Raw genomic sequence first — 15,736 nt, 5'->3', positions numbered from 1 at the left:
AAACCTATTTCATCTCGGGGCACCTGGGTGGCTTGGGTGGTTGGGCATCTGCCTTCAGCTCAGGTCATGGTCCCAGGGTCCCAGGATCAAGCCCCATGTCAGGCTCCCTGCTCAGCGGGGAGTCTACTTCTCCTTCTCCCTCTGCTCGTGCTCATAAATAATAAACAATAAAAATAAGAAAATCTTTTTTAAAAAACCCTTCAGGGAAGCCCCGGTGGCGCAGCGGTTTAGTGCCGCCTGCAGCCCGGGGCGTGATCCTGAAGACCCTGGATCGAGTCCCACGTCGGGCTCCCTGCATGGAGCCTGCTTCTCCCTCTGCCTGTGTCTCTGCCTCTCATTCTCTCTCTGTGTCTCTATGAATAAATAAATAAATAAATAAAATCTTTAAAAAAAAAATAAAAAACCCTTCAAAAAAAATAAAAAAATAAGGATCCCTGGGTGGCGCAGCGGTTTGGCGCCTGCCTTTGGCCCAGGGCGCAATCCTGGAGACCCGGGATCGAAACCCACATCGGGCTCCCGGTGCATGGAGCCTGCTTCTCCCTCTGCCTGTGTCTCTGCCTCTCTCTCTCCGTGTGACTATCATGAATAAATAAATTTAAAAAAAAAAAGATTTAAAAAATAAATAAATAATACAAAATAAAAAATAATAAAAAACCCTTCAACCCCCTGACCGCTCCCTCCCTCTTTTCAGAAGGGGAAACAGGCCCACGGCCACATGGCAAGCTAGAGGCATACTGTGGCCTCTGTCTTCCTGCATTTCCCTCCCTCGCGTCTCAGTATCTCCAGCTCAGATACTGAGATGATTTGGGGCTTTGTAGGAGAAAGCCCTGCTGTTTTCTTTAATTAGTGCCATGTATTACAATCCTGAGCGTGGGCACCCTGCCCTCTGCCCTGCTTCAGGAAATGATTTTAAAGGCCTCCTTCCTCCTCCCTCCTCCTCGCTGGTAAAGAGGCACGTCGTGAGCCAGCAGTGAGGTGCTTTTATGTGCCAGTGAATCCCTTGGGGACCTTGTCAATGTGCAGGTTCTGATGAAGTAGTTCTGGATGGGGCCCAGGATTCTGCATCTCTAGGAAGCTCCTAGGTGGTGCTGCTGCTGCTGGTCCCTGGACCACACTTTGAGTACCAAGGAAAAGAGAAGAGTCCAAAAAAAAAAAAAAAAAAAAATTAGAATCCACCCAATCCCAAGCTTAGGTCTCTGGAGCCGGGCCTGGCATAAGCTTCCAACTTCCTTGCTCAGGAAAGGCACCTGCCTCATCCCTCCTCCATGTCTTAGAAGATACTGTCAAGATTTGGTGACCTTTTTCATCTGCCCCAAGAAGGCACAGCACCTTGGTGGGTCATCAGAGGACAGTTCAAAGATTACAGAAAAGTTACATGAGAAGGGTCAGCTTCAATGAGCTTGTGCAATTGCCGGGAGAGCTGTGCTGGGCAAGAGCCTGGCTTAGAGGGAGCCCGTGCTGTGATTGATTAGTGATGTCTGCCTTGGGCACAGGCTAAGAGAGGGGCAGTATGACCACTGTAACTTGCCATTCCTTAGCCAGGGTCTCATTCTGAATTTTGATTTGTCAGAGAAGATCCTTGGCCAAAAAAAAAAAAAAAAAAAGAAGATCCTTGGCCCAGAAAGCCAAGGCCAGCCCTACCTGTGGCGGGTGGAGTGGTGTTGGGGCGGGGATCTTGCAGACCCTTCTCAAACATGTCTCCACGCCCAAGTCCCCTGGTCCCCCTGACTGGCTTCTTTCATCTGCAGGTAGAGGCAGTGACCTCCCTGAAGGCTCTCAGCCACCACGTGGACCCCAGCCAGCTGCCCCCAGCCCTGGAGGGCCCCTTCCCCTACTGCCACGGCGAATGGGTGCAGTTTTTCCAGGTGCCTGCTTCACAGCCTCCACCCCCCCCACCCTGCCTCCTCCTCTTCCTCCCTTCACTGTCCTGCCTCAGGAATCCAGTGACCCTGTCACGTTCGACAACAGACATTCAACAAACATTTGTGATGAGGGTGCAGAGTACAGTTATGAAGGGCTCGGGCTCCGGGCCCAGACAGCCTGGGTTCCAATCCCAGCTCTGCTGTGTGACCTTGGGTAAGTTATCTATCTTCTCTGAGCTCTTTACCTTGTGTACAAAACAGAAGGGGTAATGATAGCACTTCCCGAGCGGGCCGTGGTGAGGATTGATTGAGTTAACGTGGGCGAAGAGCTTAGAAGAGTGGCTGGCGCATGCAAAGAGCTGTGTTGATGTTAACTGAAAATAAATGGACAGACATTTGTTCTGTGACCCACACAGCTCAGAGAACACAGGGGCTGGTGGGGGAGGCAGACTCTTTTCCTCCCGAGAGAGGGAGGGGATCAGGAAACCGCCAGGGCCAGGGCTGGGCTCCTTCCCCGGGTGATCTCAGCTTCTCAGCACGACCCTGGAGGGGGCATTTCATGCCCAGTTTAACACATGAGGACACAGAGGACTGGGAGGGGCCCTAGCACAACAGCACACAGAAGATTCCAGGCTCAAATTGCACAGAAACCAGTGCTCATAAATGCCACCCTGGACTTTCCCTAGAGCAGGGCTGCTCACCCTTGGCACTGTCCATGTTTGGGACTGGTAATTCTTTTTTTTAGAGCGGGGTAGGGAGTTGCTATCTTGTGCATTGTAGCATGATTAGCACCGTCTCCGGCCACTACATGCACTCATGTGAGTGCCTCACAAATTGGGACAACCAAAATCATCTCCAGACTTTGCCTAATGTCCCCTGGGGGATGAAATCACCCCCTAGTGAGAATCACTGGTCTACACTAACGGTCTGATGCGGTGGTTGATTTATTTGTTTGGGGCCCAGGCACTCTCTTGTTGAACATGTGCCTGTTTTTGAACAGGCGGTACATTAAAAATTCAAATGCTACTAAGGGTATATATTGAGCAATCTGCCTTCCTGTTCATCCCCCGTTCCCCTCTGATGAATCCAGTGGCCTTTGAGCTGTATTTTCACTTTAAAACCATCCCTTGAAACAGAATCTAACCCATAGAATATAAAACTAATGATGATGATGGCTAATACACTTAGTGCCTCGCACACATGAACCCATTTCATCCTCACACAAGCCTGTAAGGTAGGAACTACTGTCATCCCATTTTACAGAGGAGGAAACAGAGGCACAGAGAGGCTAGGCAACTTGCTCAAGGTCTCACAGCCAGTCAATGGTGGAGGTGGGTTGGAGTGGGACCCAACAGAGGATGTCTCCTAGCTCCGCCCTCCCACACCTGCTCCTTCCTCTTCCCCAAGGGGATTCCTTGGGTCTTCTTTTCTCTCCCTCTCTCATTCCCAGCGCCAGTGGTTCTCAGAGTGTGGTCTCTGGACCAGCAGCATCAGCACCACCTGGGAACTTGTTAGAGATGCATGCTCTCAGACCCCACCCCCCCAAAATTAAATCAGGAACTCAGGAGTGGAGCTCAGCAGTCTGGAGTTTAACCAGCCCTCCAGGTGATTCTGATGCAGCTAAAGTTTGAGAACCACTGTCCGACACCCACCCTATGTCCTCCTGGAGGGAGCCAGGCACCGTCCTCACTGGTCCAGGCTAACACCCCCACTCTGGCCTCCCATCCTGCAGAAGTTGGACCCTTTCCTAGCTGACCTCCGCCAGGCCTCCTCCTTGCTAAAGGCTTCCATCAAGCAGTTTGAGAAGAGTCACCCCCCTGGAGGGGTGCAGGTGAGCCGGGCGCATGGGGTGGGGAAGCCCCACTGCACCCCAGATTCCATGGAGCAAGGGCTCAGTAAAGGGGACTGGCACAGTGAGCATCATCATCCCATTTTTCATCCATTCACTGGACTAATGTTTATTGGACACTCACTATGTGTCAGGCCCTGGAGACCCAGCCTGCCCAAGCCGACTCATCCCTGCCCTTGGAGTGGTTAGTGGTACAGTGGCAGAGGCAGTCATTAAAAAAGTAAATGAAAAATGGGTATGTAGTTATAAATTGAGCCAAATGTCATGAAAGATCAAGAACAATAAGGAAAGAGGGAAGGCCTCCCTAAAGAGATGGTATTTAAGTTGCCACCTGAGCATGAGAAGGAGCTAGCCATGGAATAGGAGGGCAAATCTGTGCTAAGGTGTTGAGATGGAATTGTTCTGGTATGTTTGAGAGTAGCACGGAGGCCAACGTAGAGCTGAGTGGTGGGAGTGGGTTAGGCAAAGAAGAGGACAGCTGGAGGATCTTCTAATCTGGTGGAGCCTGTATCAAGGAGCTGGGCTGGGATTTGACTCTTAGCTGGCAGGGAAGCCCACTTTTACACAGTGGGATGAACACCGTGGCACCTTGAGATCCGTCCAGCTGCCGTGTGGGGAGCAGACTGCAGGGGGTGGGGGGCCAGAGAGCAGCAGGGAGACCAGTGAAGAGGCTGAGATGAGTGTCTCGGAGAGATGATGGTGCTTGGACCAGTGAGGTTGCCATGGCGACAAGAGGAAGAGTGGCTCAAGGAGACGTTTTACAGATAGAAAGGACAGATTTCTGCAGGACCTTGAATGCCACTACTGGGGCAGTCAGGCCTGATCTGGGTGTAGAGTGAGAGAGTGAGAGTGGGGACTGAGCCTCAGCTCACCTCCCTACACTGACAGGAGGCCTCCAGGTGTCTGAGCAAGTCCAAGGAGCTGATGGAGGCCGTGCTGAGGGACCCAGGCCTGCTGGGCCTCCAGCGGGAAGGGGGAGCCACTCTGGCCAGGCTGCAGCAGGAAGCTGGTCGGCTGGACTTCAACCCCGATGTCAGGTACCAACACCCAGGCTTATCCTCCCCCACCTTTGTTCCCTGGCCTGAGGGCTTGGAGCTGGGACACACCAGGAGGGCGCTAAGGACGCCTAAGATGGGCACTTGCAGGGCCCGGCTCCTGCGCAGAGGCTTTGGTAAGATCCCCGTCCCTTCTCTGCTCCCCCTCCTTCAGCCCTGGCCATCTTCAGCCCGAGGTAGGTATCAGAGGACGGCCCCTGCTCATTCCAGGCCACCCTCAGGCCATTCCAGGCCACCTTCTGACTTTCTAAGACACTGGGCTGAGTCCCTTCAAGGGTCCATCTGTTTATCCCTCAAAAGAACCTTGTGAGGGCCATATAGTCCTCATTTGGCCGATGGGTGACCAGGGCTCTGAGAAATGCCCTGACAGCCAGGACATCTGAGCAGCAACCCCTGCAGACCCTGCCTTCCCATGCTGTGTCACAAAACAAACACATATATTCTTGGCCAGTACCAGTTTTCTTAAATATAGGGGTGGGGGTGCAAGTCAGTAATTAAATCAGCCAGTAATTGGAGATATTTTATCTCCGTTAGAACAAACAACAAAACAAAGTTTACCCAAGCACCCGAGAATAAGTGTATGTAACCAACACCTAAACAGCACTTATTCTGAGGGCTTTGCGAACATTAGCTTGTTTCATTCCCACTAGGTGGAGTCTAGCATTATCCTCATTTTACTGTGGAGGAGGCTGAGGCCCAGAGAGAGGCTGAGTGACTTTCCCAGGATCACACAGCGGGGGTGTGGTGGGGTCAGGACTTCAACCCACGCAGCCTGGCCCAGACTCTTGAACACGCCACCCCGAGCTGCAGCTGCAGACAGATTCACGCTGACGTGGGTGCTGGCGCTGGGCGCGTCCCCCTGCCTGGCCCAGGGCCCGGCGGGGCTGTCACTGTCCTTCCCCGAGTGACCCGGCCTCCCCGGCTGGCCGCCTGGCTCCTCCGGCCCCCCCAGGCCTCTGCAGACCGTTGGCCACCAGCAGCTCCGCCAGGGGGCGCTGTGCTCCCACCTGAGCCGCCGGGTCCCTGCAGCTCTGCCCGCCCCCCCCTGCGGCCCTCTGTGCCCCCAGGCAGGCTAGCATTTTCCATCCCGGCCCTGGGCCCTCACCCCTCCCGGGAAGGGCAGTGATCTGTGGGCAGCTGCAGGCAGCTGAGGAGGCCCAGAGCATGGGTAGCAGGCTTTCCTTCCATCTCCTTCTGGAGTAAGACCTCGGAGGGCAGAGGGGTGGGGTGGGATTTGAGGGGTGTTGGGAAGAGCCCTGAGGTCCCTCCTTGCCTGGAGTGTTACCATGCCCCAATCCCGTCTGTGCCTCTTCACTTATGTCTTACTGGCTTTGCCGACTTTTAAAAAACTATGTGCAGAAAAGCCGCAGACCAGGTTTCCATTCGGAATGCCATGCACCAGTCAGTCCTCTCTGGACCTCAGTTCCCCATCTGTAAAATGGAAGCGAGGCTGGAAGGGTGTGTTCGGGCCAGTCACCACCATTACAATAGAAATGATAAGTGCTAACAAACACTGTGTGGTGGGCCCTGTGGTAAGAGGTCTGAATGTGTGAGGGCTGGTTCTCAGCCCCTACTGGAACCATCTAAGAAGCTTTAGAAAGCACTGATGTCCAGGCCGTACTCAAAGTCTGATTCAGTTGGCTTAGAGTAGGTGTTAAGATTTGAACCCGGATCTGTCCGGGTCACTTCATACCCTCCCAGGGAAGGGGAGGGTCACTGGGCTTCCTGCTGTGTGCTCTGGTCTTCTCAGTCCCGTGGAAGGCCAGGTCTGAGGTCCAGAGAGGTATAGGGACCTGCCCAAGGTCACACAGCAAGGCAGCAGCTGGAATACCCAGGCTGGAACCAGAGAATTGGTAGGGGTTGCAGAGGGCAGGCCTGTGCTGGGCAGGAGTACTGGTGGGGAAGAAGATTTTGGGCCCCCTTTCCCTCTCTTCCACCTCCCAGGAGCCATCTGGCTGAAGCTGTCACCTTGTACGGCCTCGTGGATGAGCAGCTGCATGTCCTGGTCACTGCATCTAACCACCTCCTAGGGAGGCTGGAGCTCCGCATCCGACTGGGCCGCCTGGAAGCTGCCATCCACCAGGTGAAAGGGGAGGCTGGCCTCTCCACAGGGAAGCCCCGGGCCCTGCCCCAGCCAGGGACTCCCTCTGGTGTAAGGACCCAAGGCTGGTGTCCCGTGACATGGCACATGATGGCGCTGCATGAGTGCCCAACCAGTGAAGACCTAACCCCAAAAGCCATACGTACCCTGCCAAGCCCTGGGCCGGAGCCTTTGTGTCTGCCATGATTTTCCAACCTTATCAATTACCGGTGATGTGGGAAGATGCCAGGATTTCTCCCACTCATCAATGAGGACACTGAGGCTGGGAGACATTACATCACCTGCCTGTGGTCACACACCTGGCGATCCTGGAGCCCACACCTGGCATCACTACTCTGACTGCTGGCACCTAGAACTAGTGCATCCCTTTATCACAGAGCCGGTGTGGGCTCTGATCCTGGCTCCAGCACTGACTCCGACCCTAGGCAGTTTATTTAAGTGTTCTCTGCCTCGGTTTCCCCATCCATTCAATGGGGAGTAATAGTAGTGCCTGCCACACCAGGCTTTTGGAGGATAAAGCAAGGGAATACATAGTCCCAGAATAAGAAGGGAACTTCTGCTCGTGGGTTCAAGACCCGTTGTATCCCCTCCATCCCTCCCTGAATCCTCATGTCTACCCCATTATGCCACTGAGTAAACTGAAGCCCAGAAGGAGGAAGTGACTTGCCCAGTTCACATAGTGAGTTCATCGCACCTTACTTCACAGCACTGGTGCACCTGACTCTACAGAAGGCAGCTTTTCCTCTGGCACTGTATGCATACCCCTGGGGATGGGGAGCTCATTACTCTAAAAGCTGCCTCTTATGAATGGTGGCACCAAGTGGTTATCGCAAGCTGAAATTCGCCACCCCGTGACTTCATTCGGACAAGCATGCCCAGAAGGCTTACTTTGTGCATGGTATTGGCCAGGGTACCACAGTAGTACTGGGATCCCACTCGGGGAGTCATGTCCCCTTCAGGTATTTGAAAATCGTGACAATACACCCACCCTCCCCAAACTGTCCCTCCTCCCCAGAACTGGGAAGGCCTCAGTCTAGGCCAATGGGCATAGGCCCAGCCACTGAATAACTGAGGACAAGAAGATCCCCACCGCCAAGGGAGTTGGGGAACTGGCTTAGGGACGTCCCCCCAGGCACCTGCCCTCCATGTCCAAACCTCCCTCCTCTGCCCTAGGTCAGCAGCTGGATGGAGCAGGAGGGGAGCCGGTGCCTGCAAGTGCTGACCCCCAAAGACACAAGCTTGGAGACTATAGAGAAGGCCCACGCCGAGTTTGAGGACTTCTTCCTTCAGGCTGCGGTGCGTTCCTAAGACTGAGACACAGGACCAGAGCAAATGGAGAAGGCAGTGGAGGAGGGGGGCCCTGTGGGGCAAAGGTGTGGAGGTAGGAGAGTATGAAGAAACTTCCAGAGACACAGAGAAAACCAGCTTAGATCACAGAGGGTTCAGCTTAGATGCTGTCTCCTCCAAGAATCCTTCCTGGACCACCACATCCAAAAAAGACCTATCTCCAAATCCCTGGCAGATTTCATAAAATACAGATTCCGGGGTCGGCCTCAGAGGTCGTGGGCTAGGAATTTGTACCCTTGATGTAGTGGACCCTAGGACACGGTGACTCAGCCCCTTCTCAGTCCTCAGGGAGCTCTGGGGGCAGACAAACAGGGAAACAGAAAGGGGACACACAACAGGAGCCCCTAACCCAGGCCCCGGGTCAGGGAAGTCTTCCAGAAGGAGGTGACACTAAACAGAGTCCGAGCTAGGCACGTGAGCTGCTGAGGCAGAGGCCTGGCCCGCATCTTACAGACCCGCAGTTCAGCGGCCGGGGCAGCAGAGGTTCCTGACCTCTGGAGGAGGCCTCAGCCAAGATGGGGGCTGAGTGGGCACCCCCTGTCCCCGCCCAGGCCCAGTACCGCCATGGCCTGGAGCTGTCCAAGCAGGCGGCTCAGCTGGGAGCTGCGGCCGAAGGCACCAGAGAGGCCGGAGGAGCAGAGTGTCCGGAACTGGCGGCCTTGGCCTCCACCCGGCGGGCCTTCCAGGCGAAGCTGACCCACTTCTACATGGCGGCCGAGCGGCAGCGCACGGACCTGGAGACGCTGCTGCACCTGTACCACTTCTGCAGGAAGGTGAGCCTCGTGGCTCCCCTGCCCAGACCACCCCTGCCCACCCCAGCCGGGAGGGAGCGTGGGAACCTGCACGCAGCCCTGGGTTCTTAGTGTGATTCATTCTGTAGTCCTGTGGGGTGGCAGGAGAGCATTACCTAGCATTTTCTAGAAGAGAAGCAACGTGTGAGAGGATAGGCTACTCCCCTAAATCAGTCCTGGCTGATCTCTGACCCCAGCTTGTCCCACTAACCCAGGCGGCTTCCCAGCTCTCAAAGGACACTCAGAAATCATCTGCTTCTTAAACGATGGGATTAGGGGAAAGGAGGCCAGGTTATTTCCGAGAATCCAATCAAAGCTGTGGACTTTGTCTCCACAGGTAGCTCTCTGCTACCTGTCAGCTCCCAGCTGACAACTTCTGGTGGCCAGACCCGCCTTAAGAATGTTGACCTTATCCTACTCCTTTGGCTGGGGAAACAGGATCAAAGAAGGGTTGTCACTCAGCCAGCGTCACACAGCAAGCCCATGACACCATTCTAGTGCTCTTTCCCATGCCCCACCTTGTCCGGCACAGACAGCAGGAGCTGGGGAAAGAGGGGATGGACGGTCGGCGCAGGGTGGGCCCAGGGGTTTTTCTGAGCACCCTCAGAGCAGAGGCCTCGGCCCTTGCCGGGAGCCCAGAGTTTGGCTAGGAATGGGGAGGAGAAGGTAGAAGGTAGATGGGAGTGGGGCAGTGCTGGGGTAGGAGGCAAGAGGAACTCCATTACTTGGCATCCATCATCTCTTGGCAATCCAGTGTCTCCAGGCTGAGCAGTCCCATCTTACAGATGAGCAGACTGAGGCCCTGAGAGGAGAAGGAAGGGACTTGCCTAAGGCCACTTGCCCAAGGCTGCAGAAAAGAGCTGGAATCCAAACCCAGATGCATTCGTGATGCTCTGTGTTCTTCTCCAATGGTGAGAAGGCCGGTGGTAACAGATTCCCCTGTTCAACTGGGTGTGATGATGATGGTGATGATGATGGTACGATCATTATCAGAGTAGCCCACATTAGTGACTGTGGACTCTGTGCCAGACACGTGCTTGTTTTGATCTCATCATTTCTTTTTCCATTTTTTTTTTTAAAGTAGGCTCTATGCCCAGTGTGAGGTTCAAACTCACAACCCCGAGATCAGGTCACACACTCTACTGACTGAGCCATCTAGGCACCCCTAATTTCACCATATCTTTACGAGGAAAGGGTACCTAAAGAGGAGAGTGCCTCACTCATGGTTCCCCAGAGGACTGGTGGCCAAGCAGGATTTGACTTAAGACCCTCCCCACCATTTAGCCATTTAGCCACATCTCTCATTTTTCTGATGGGGAACTGAGGCTTAGGAGGACAAGGCACAGCCCCAGAGAGCTGCACCCCAGATGGGACAAGAACCCACAGCTCTGGCCCAGGCCCAGGCCTAGGGTCCTCAGACTTGCCCCCTCGCACTTGCCCCCGAGGACAGAGTGTGGGAAGGGCTTGACCCCAGCCTCCCAGCTGTCAGGCTGGTCCAGCACACAGCAGACAATGACACCGATGCTTCAGAGGGCAGCAGGAGGGACTCTGGTCAAGTCCCGCCTGGGGCGCTGCAAGAACAGGCCACTCTGTCTCTGCAGGGCAGCCGGCAAGGGATATGACAGTGGCAGTGAAGGGACCCCCCACTCCCAGCTGACAGCAGAGAGCCAGGCGGTGCCAGAGTCTGGGGCTTAGAGCCAGGGGGGCAGCTCCTGCCTGCACAGGCCGTGTGACCTCAGCGACGGTCTTCTCTGCTCTGGGCCTCAGCTCCTCATCAGTAATAGTGATCGTCATAGTAGTCATGACCAATGCTTTTGGAGTTATTATGTGGTGGGCCCTGTCCATCATTTCACAGGTCATTTCATTGTCACGCCAACTCTCTGAGGCAGGTGCTATTATTATGCCCATTTTATGCACCAGGAAACACAGAGAGGTCAAATAACTCTCCAGGGTCACACAGCTGGAAAGTGGCAGAGCTGAGATTCAAACCCAGAACCCTTGGCTCTGGTGCCAGCCTTGCTGGGTAGTGAGAGAATGAAACGAAATGTAAGTAAACCCTCACCCCCTGGGGCTTTACTCAAATTTGGTGTTATTATTATCGACACCAATATGATCATCATTAGCAGCAGTAGGAGCGTGGAATGCCTCATGGGTTAAGGGCATCTGGCAGCTTCTCTCCCTTGCTTACTAATTTTAGCCGATTTCAGCCCCATAAAGCCATCTCGCTGCAGCTCTGCGCCTTTGCACTTGCGGCTCCCTCCGTGGGGAACCATCTGCCTCAAGACCGGCTGCTGCCTTGCTTTCTGCAGGCTCAGCTCGCAGGTCCCCTCCTGGCCTGGCCCCCCATCCCTGCAGTCACCCTGATTTTTTCACTTCACAGTGCTCCTCACCATCTGCAGTTATCCTGTGGCTTCCTCCCCTGCTTGCCTGTTGTGACTGGGGAGGTGAGCCCCGGACTGTGTCCTCATGCATCCCTGGTGCCAGGTGCAGGGTCGGCCCCCACGGAGGCCAAGTAGCTACAGGAAGAGCGAGGAGTGAGGCAGAGGAAGGAAGACTGGGGAGGGGGGGGCAAGCAGGAGGATAGATCCCCCCCACCCCTGGCCACCCCCTACCAGGCCTGGAAGTCAGACAGGAGGTGGCCTCAACCCTGGAATCTCACCCCGGCCATCTCACTGACCTGGCAGCAGGCCCCTGCTCCTCTTAATCCACACGATCCAGGGTTGGGCAAGATGATCTCGGAGGGCTGCCCATCCCTGTGCGGCTCAGCCTAGAAGATGGGGTCCCAGACAGACGGACAGACAGGACAGCCCTGGGGCTGGACTCAGCCCCAGGCCGAGAGCGCGTGGACCACAGCTTTGGCACTAAATAATAATAAAACAATTGTGCCGCTAACAGAGATTTATGGAGCCCTTTCCCAGCCATGAGCTCCGTGTGCTTCCGCGAATATGAAGCCATTTATCTAAAGACAAGTTCCCTTAATCCGCGGAAAGATGGTTTCCTTGGAGAAAACGGTTCTCAATCCCCACAGCTAACAGCTCGCTGTCGGCTCCTAAATTAATGGAGAGAAAGATTATGTTTTTCACGAGCTGCTGGGAATATGTTGGCTCCTTTGCAGCCTGCAGACATTTTGTGGGTGAAGTAGGGACGGGCCACATCCTCAAATGGGGCAGAGTGAGGGGGGCCCGGGCCCAGGTTGGCTGGCGGTCTTGATGGTGACTGCTCCGGCACCACCCTGCCTGGGCCAGTCTCCCCGTGCAAGGAGGTGCTTGGACACATCGGAGTCTAAGGCTGGACACATCTGAGTTCAAATCCCAGCTCTCCACTGACTAGCAGCATGACCTGGGGCAAGAGATGTCATGTCTCTGAGCCTTGGTTTCCTCCTCTGTAAAATGGGCTACTGGTACAGTTCAGTGTGATCCTACCCGAGATGCATAGAACCCAGCCGTCGGTGCTCAATTAACATCCACTAGACATTTCTCTCCGTGTCACTCATAAGGCGGGAAGACAATTGTTACCACAATCCAAGAACCCGAATGATCATCTAGTACAACCTCATCTTCTCGAGAAGGAATAACTGAGCCCCCAAGGGGCTAAGTCTTTGCTGGCCCTCTGGGTCTGTGAGACCATGCCTGAGGATCCAAGGGGTGCTAGGATCCTCAGGCATGACCTTACTGATCGCAGGTGTGTTTACCTCAGGGAAGAGAGGGAAACCGTTGCCTTCATTGATGGCAGAGACCCTCATGGCACACGGAGGAGGCCAGGTCACTGATTGGGCGTTTCTTAGGAATTCAGCCCAGGAATACTTACTCTCTGCTTGGAGAGGCGCATCCCTTTCCTCATGGAGCCCCACAGTCCCACTTGTAGTCTGAACTCCTCATCCCCCTCTTCTCGCCCCAGATGACCTGGTTTCACATGGACTGTCAGGACCTGATGAGACAGCTCAGGCTGGGCAAGACCCAAAGGGCCAGCCCTGGAGACCAGCGCCGCCTCCTCCGCTACGTGCAGCGACTGGCGTCTGAGTTCCCTGCAGAGAAGCTCACGGCCATGGAGCTCCAGGTGGCCTCTCTGAGCCAGGAGGGCCTGGGCCAGGACCTGTGGGAGGAGGCCCGGGTGAGACATGAGGAGATCCAGACCCTCCTGAAGAAGGCACTAGCCCACTGTCCATGCCCAGAAGGGCCCACTGCCCCCTCAGCACACCCGGGACTCAGAAGGGCAGCTGCCAAGGGCCAGAGTCTGAATGGAGATGTTACTTCCAGGGGAAGGCCAGGCCTGCCCCTCCAGGATTCACTAGGCCTGGATCGTTCGCCAAATTCCTGTTGGCCTCGGGCCCCCAGAGAGGGGCAGAACAGAAATTTGCAGGCAGGCCTTTTGCCGCAGGACGTTGGCCAGGCCCGAGAGGCTGATGAAGGCAAAGGCCCCCATGAGCCATTTCCGTTTCCTGCCCCTGAGGGCTTCCTGGCCCCCCTCTTCTCCTGGCAGCGACTCCCCAGGCAGAGTCAGAACCCCCATCCCACGGGGGGCAGCTTCTCCTCAGAGGGGACAGACTCACAGACGTCCCTGGAGGACTCCCCCCAGACGAGTCCCCCTGCATCCCTCTAGCTAGGACCCCCTCCAATCGCACCAGGCTCCGGGGTTGGGGGGGTGGTGGCTGGGAAGGGGCCCAGGGACAAGAGGAAACTGGGGAGCCCTGGCTGATCCTATCTGGACCTGGCTCCTGAGCACTTGCTGTATGTTTAGCCCATGCTAGGAGAGGGTAAGAACCCGAACCCATTCCCAGCTCTAGAAAACTCTAGGAAGACCTGACTGAATCGGAATAGAGAGTACTGAGGGCAAGGCAGGACACCGTAGAGCCTGGGAGACTCCGTAAGCCCCGCGTCCCATCGTGGATGGAGCTGTTGGTACAGACCCTTCCAGAGGTCTTGGCAAGCCTGACACCCATCTGGAGTTCGGGGTGCATTAGCTTCTCCTTGGGGCCCGGGGCGGGGGCATAGTTGCCATGAGTGGGGAGATTCCGGGGAGTGGCTTCTGATCCGAGACAAGGATTCCAGTGCCTGTTTATTTGGCAGTGATTCCAGGAACCACAGGGAGGAGGTGAGTGTGGGAAGGGAATAAAGGGCGTGTTGTCAAGTAAATCACCGCATGCTGACTGTTTATTCTCTGGGCCGGCCTCGGGCAAAGAGAATCATCTGCTGGAAGCCAGTCAGTGTACCCTGAAGGAGTAAGGGCAGGGTATGCACTCTCTGCTCTCTCGCTGGCGCCTCCCACACACACAGGGGCCATCAGTCTCACAGTCCAGGAACCCCAAGAGATCTTGTCCCCCTCCACGCACTCCAGAGAGAACCCTCTCCCCCGGTGATGTTCTAGCTTCTTCTCCCCACACATCTCCTCAGACTCTTCGACTTTCACTCCCCCACTCCCCAGGTCCCCATCTCTCTTTAGGCACAGCTTCTGGTTCCCCGGGTCTTAGGTGGGGTTCTGCTGGTGGTTGGGTTTGGGTGAGAGTAGGGAGCCACATCCCCATCCAACAGGAAGACAGGGTGGGAAGGCCTTGACACCTCCGATCTCAGAGTGAAGCGGGACCGCGAGTTTCTTGTCTCACAGAGTCAAAGAATGAGTCTCGAGGACAAAAGAGAATGAGTAAAGTGATAGAGTTTTATGAAGCAAGGGTACAGAAAAAGCTCTCAGGAGTGAGAGGGGTCCCAATAGTGTTGCCAACATGAGCCTCCACCGACAGTCTTATTTAGAACTAACTGGGGAGCCTGTGGCCTTATCATTTTTGGGATGGCTTGGTCTGAGTAAGGACTGGTGATAACATCTTTAATGGCTCACTTCTTCCGTGGGGTATGGTTATTCTTGGTTAGTCACAGTGTGACTGCCATAAAAAGACCCTACCGCTGATGCCCAGGGCAGGTTAGTCTGGTTTGTTCCCTTATCTCTGGTTTTGTTAGGCCTCAGCATTTCTGGGATTTCTGTGAGCCTGGTCACGTAGCCTCCTACCTATCTCTACCTCACCCCAACTGTCCTTTCTAGGGTATCTAGAAGACAGCCAGCCTTTCACTTGGCTCAGAGTAACCCCTGCTAGCACCTCCCCTGGATGTCATGATGCTGAGAAAGTATGAGGCCCTGTCTCTGCCTAGGATACATTAATAAGGTGGCCCCTGGCAGCCTGGCCCTGGAATCTTCCTAGCTCCGAGCAGAGGGCAGGGCACTCAGCTCAACTCTGGAAAGAGAGGGAAGCTGGATGGGAATGTGCCTGGGAGGGCCAGGCAAGTTTTTTGGGAAACAGCTCAGCAGAGAAAGCAACACAAACCTCAATGCCCAAGTTGGCTTCAGGAATCTTCTAAGACTCTAGATTTCTTCAGGTGTGGTCTGTAGCTTGTCTGCCTCAGAACCATGAGCAGAGTTGATCAAAGGCAGCTTCCTAGGGGGTCCCACCCAGATAATTAAAATCAGACCCTTGGAGCCAGGGCATGGCAGGGAACTGCAGTTGTAATCGGGTGTTTCCCCTGCGACACGGCGAGGTGGGGTACTATGGGGCCACACTTGAGGCTAGGGTCTGAGCTGGCCCCCCAGCCCAGGCCAGCCCACGTTCTTGCATTCCACTCTCCTGCCTTCCATCCAGACTGGCCTGAGGATGCAGGAGGCGGGTGATAAGCCCACCTCCATCCATGCCTGTCGCCTCAGAGGGGGGCTGAAGGCTCTTAAAATGCTGTTGCCATAGCAACAGCATC

General features: G+C 55.1%; 1 protein-coding gene across 1 annotated transcript in view; it reads left to right on the top strand.

Moving 5' to 3' along the window:
- KIAA1755 (KIAA1755 ortholog) overlaps window positions 1-14,137 on the top strand; it is a 40,430-nt gene extending 26,293 nt beyond the window's left edge. Inside the window, exons 8-14 of the mRNA XM_077873131.1 lie at window positions 1,749-1,865; window positions 3,595-3,693; window positions 4,600-4,748; window positions 6,711-6,849; window positions 8,041-8,163; window positions 8,766-8,987; window positions 12,903-14,137. Coding sequence (XP_077729257.1) covers window positions 1,749-1,865; window positions 3,595-3,693; window positions 4,600-4,748; window positions 6,711-6,849; window positions 8,041-8,163; window positions 8,766-8,987; window positions 12,903-13,604 — 1,551 coding nt within the window. The 3' untranslated portion in view covers window positions 13,605-14,137. The remainder of the gene's footprint in view (window positions 1-1,748; window positions 1,866-3,594; window positions 3,694-4,599; window positions 4,749-6,710; window positions 6,850-8,040; window positions 8,164-8,765; window positions 8,988-12,902) is intronic.
- The last annotated feature ends 1,599 nt before the right edge of the window (window positions 14,138-15,736 follow it).

The sequence above is a fragment of the Canis aureus genome, chromosome 26, assembly GCF_053574225.1.
Source record: "Canis aureus isolate CA01 chromosome 26, VMU_Caureus_v.1.0, whole genome shotgun sequence".
NCBI lineage: Eukaryota > Metazoa > Chordata > Mammalia > Carnivora > Canidae > Canis > Canis aureus.
The sequence above is the reverse complement of the archived record's forward strand: the minus strand, read 5'-3'. Positions and strand labels throughout refer to the sequence as shown.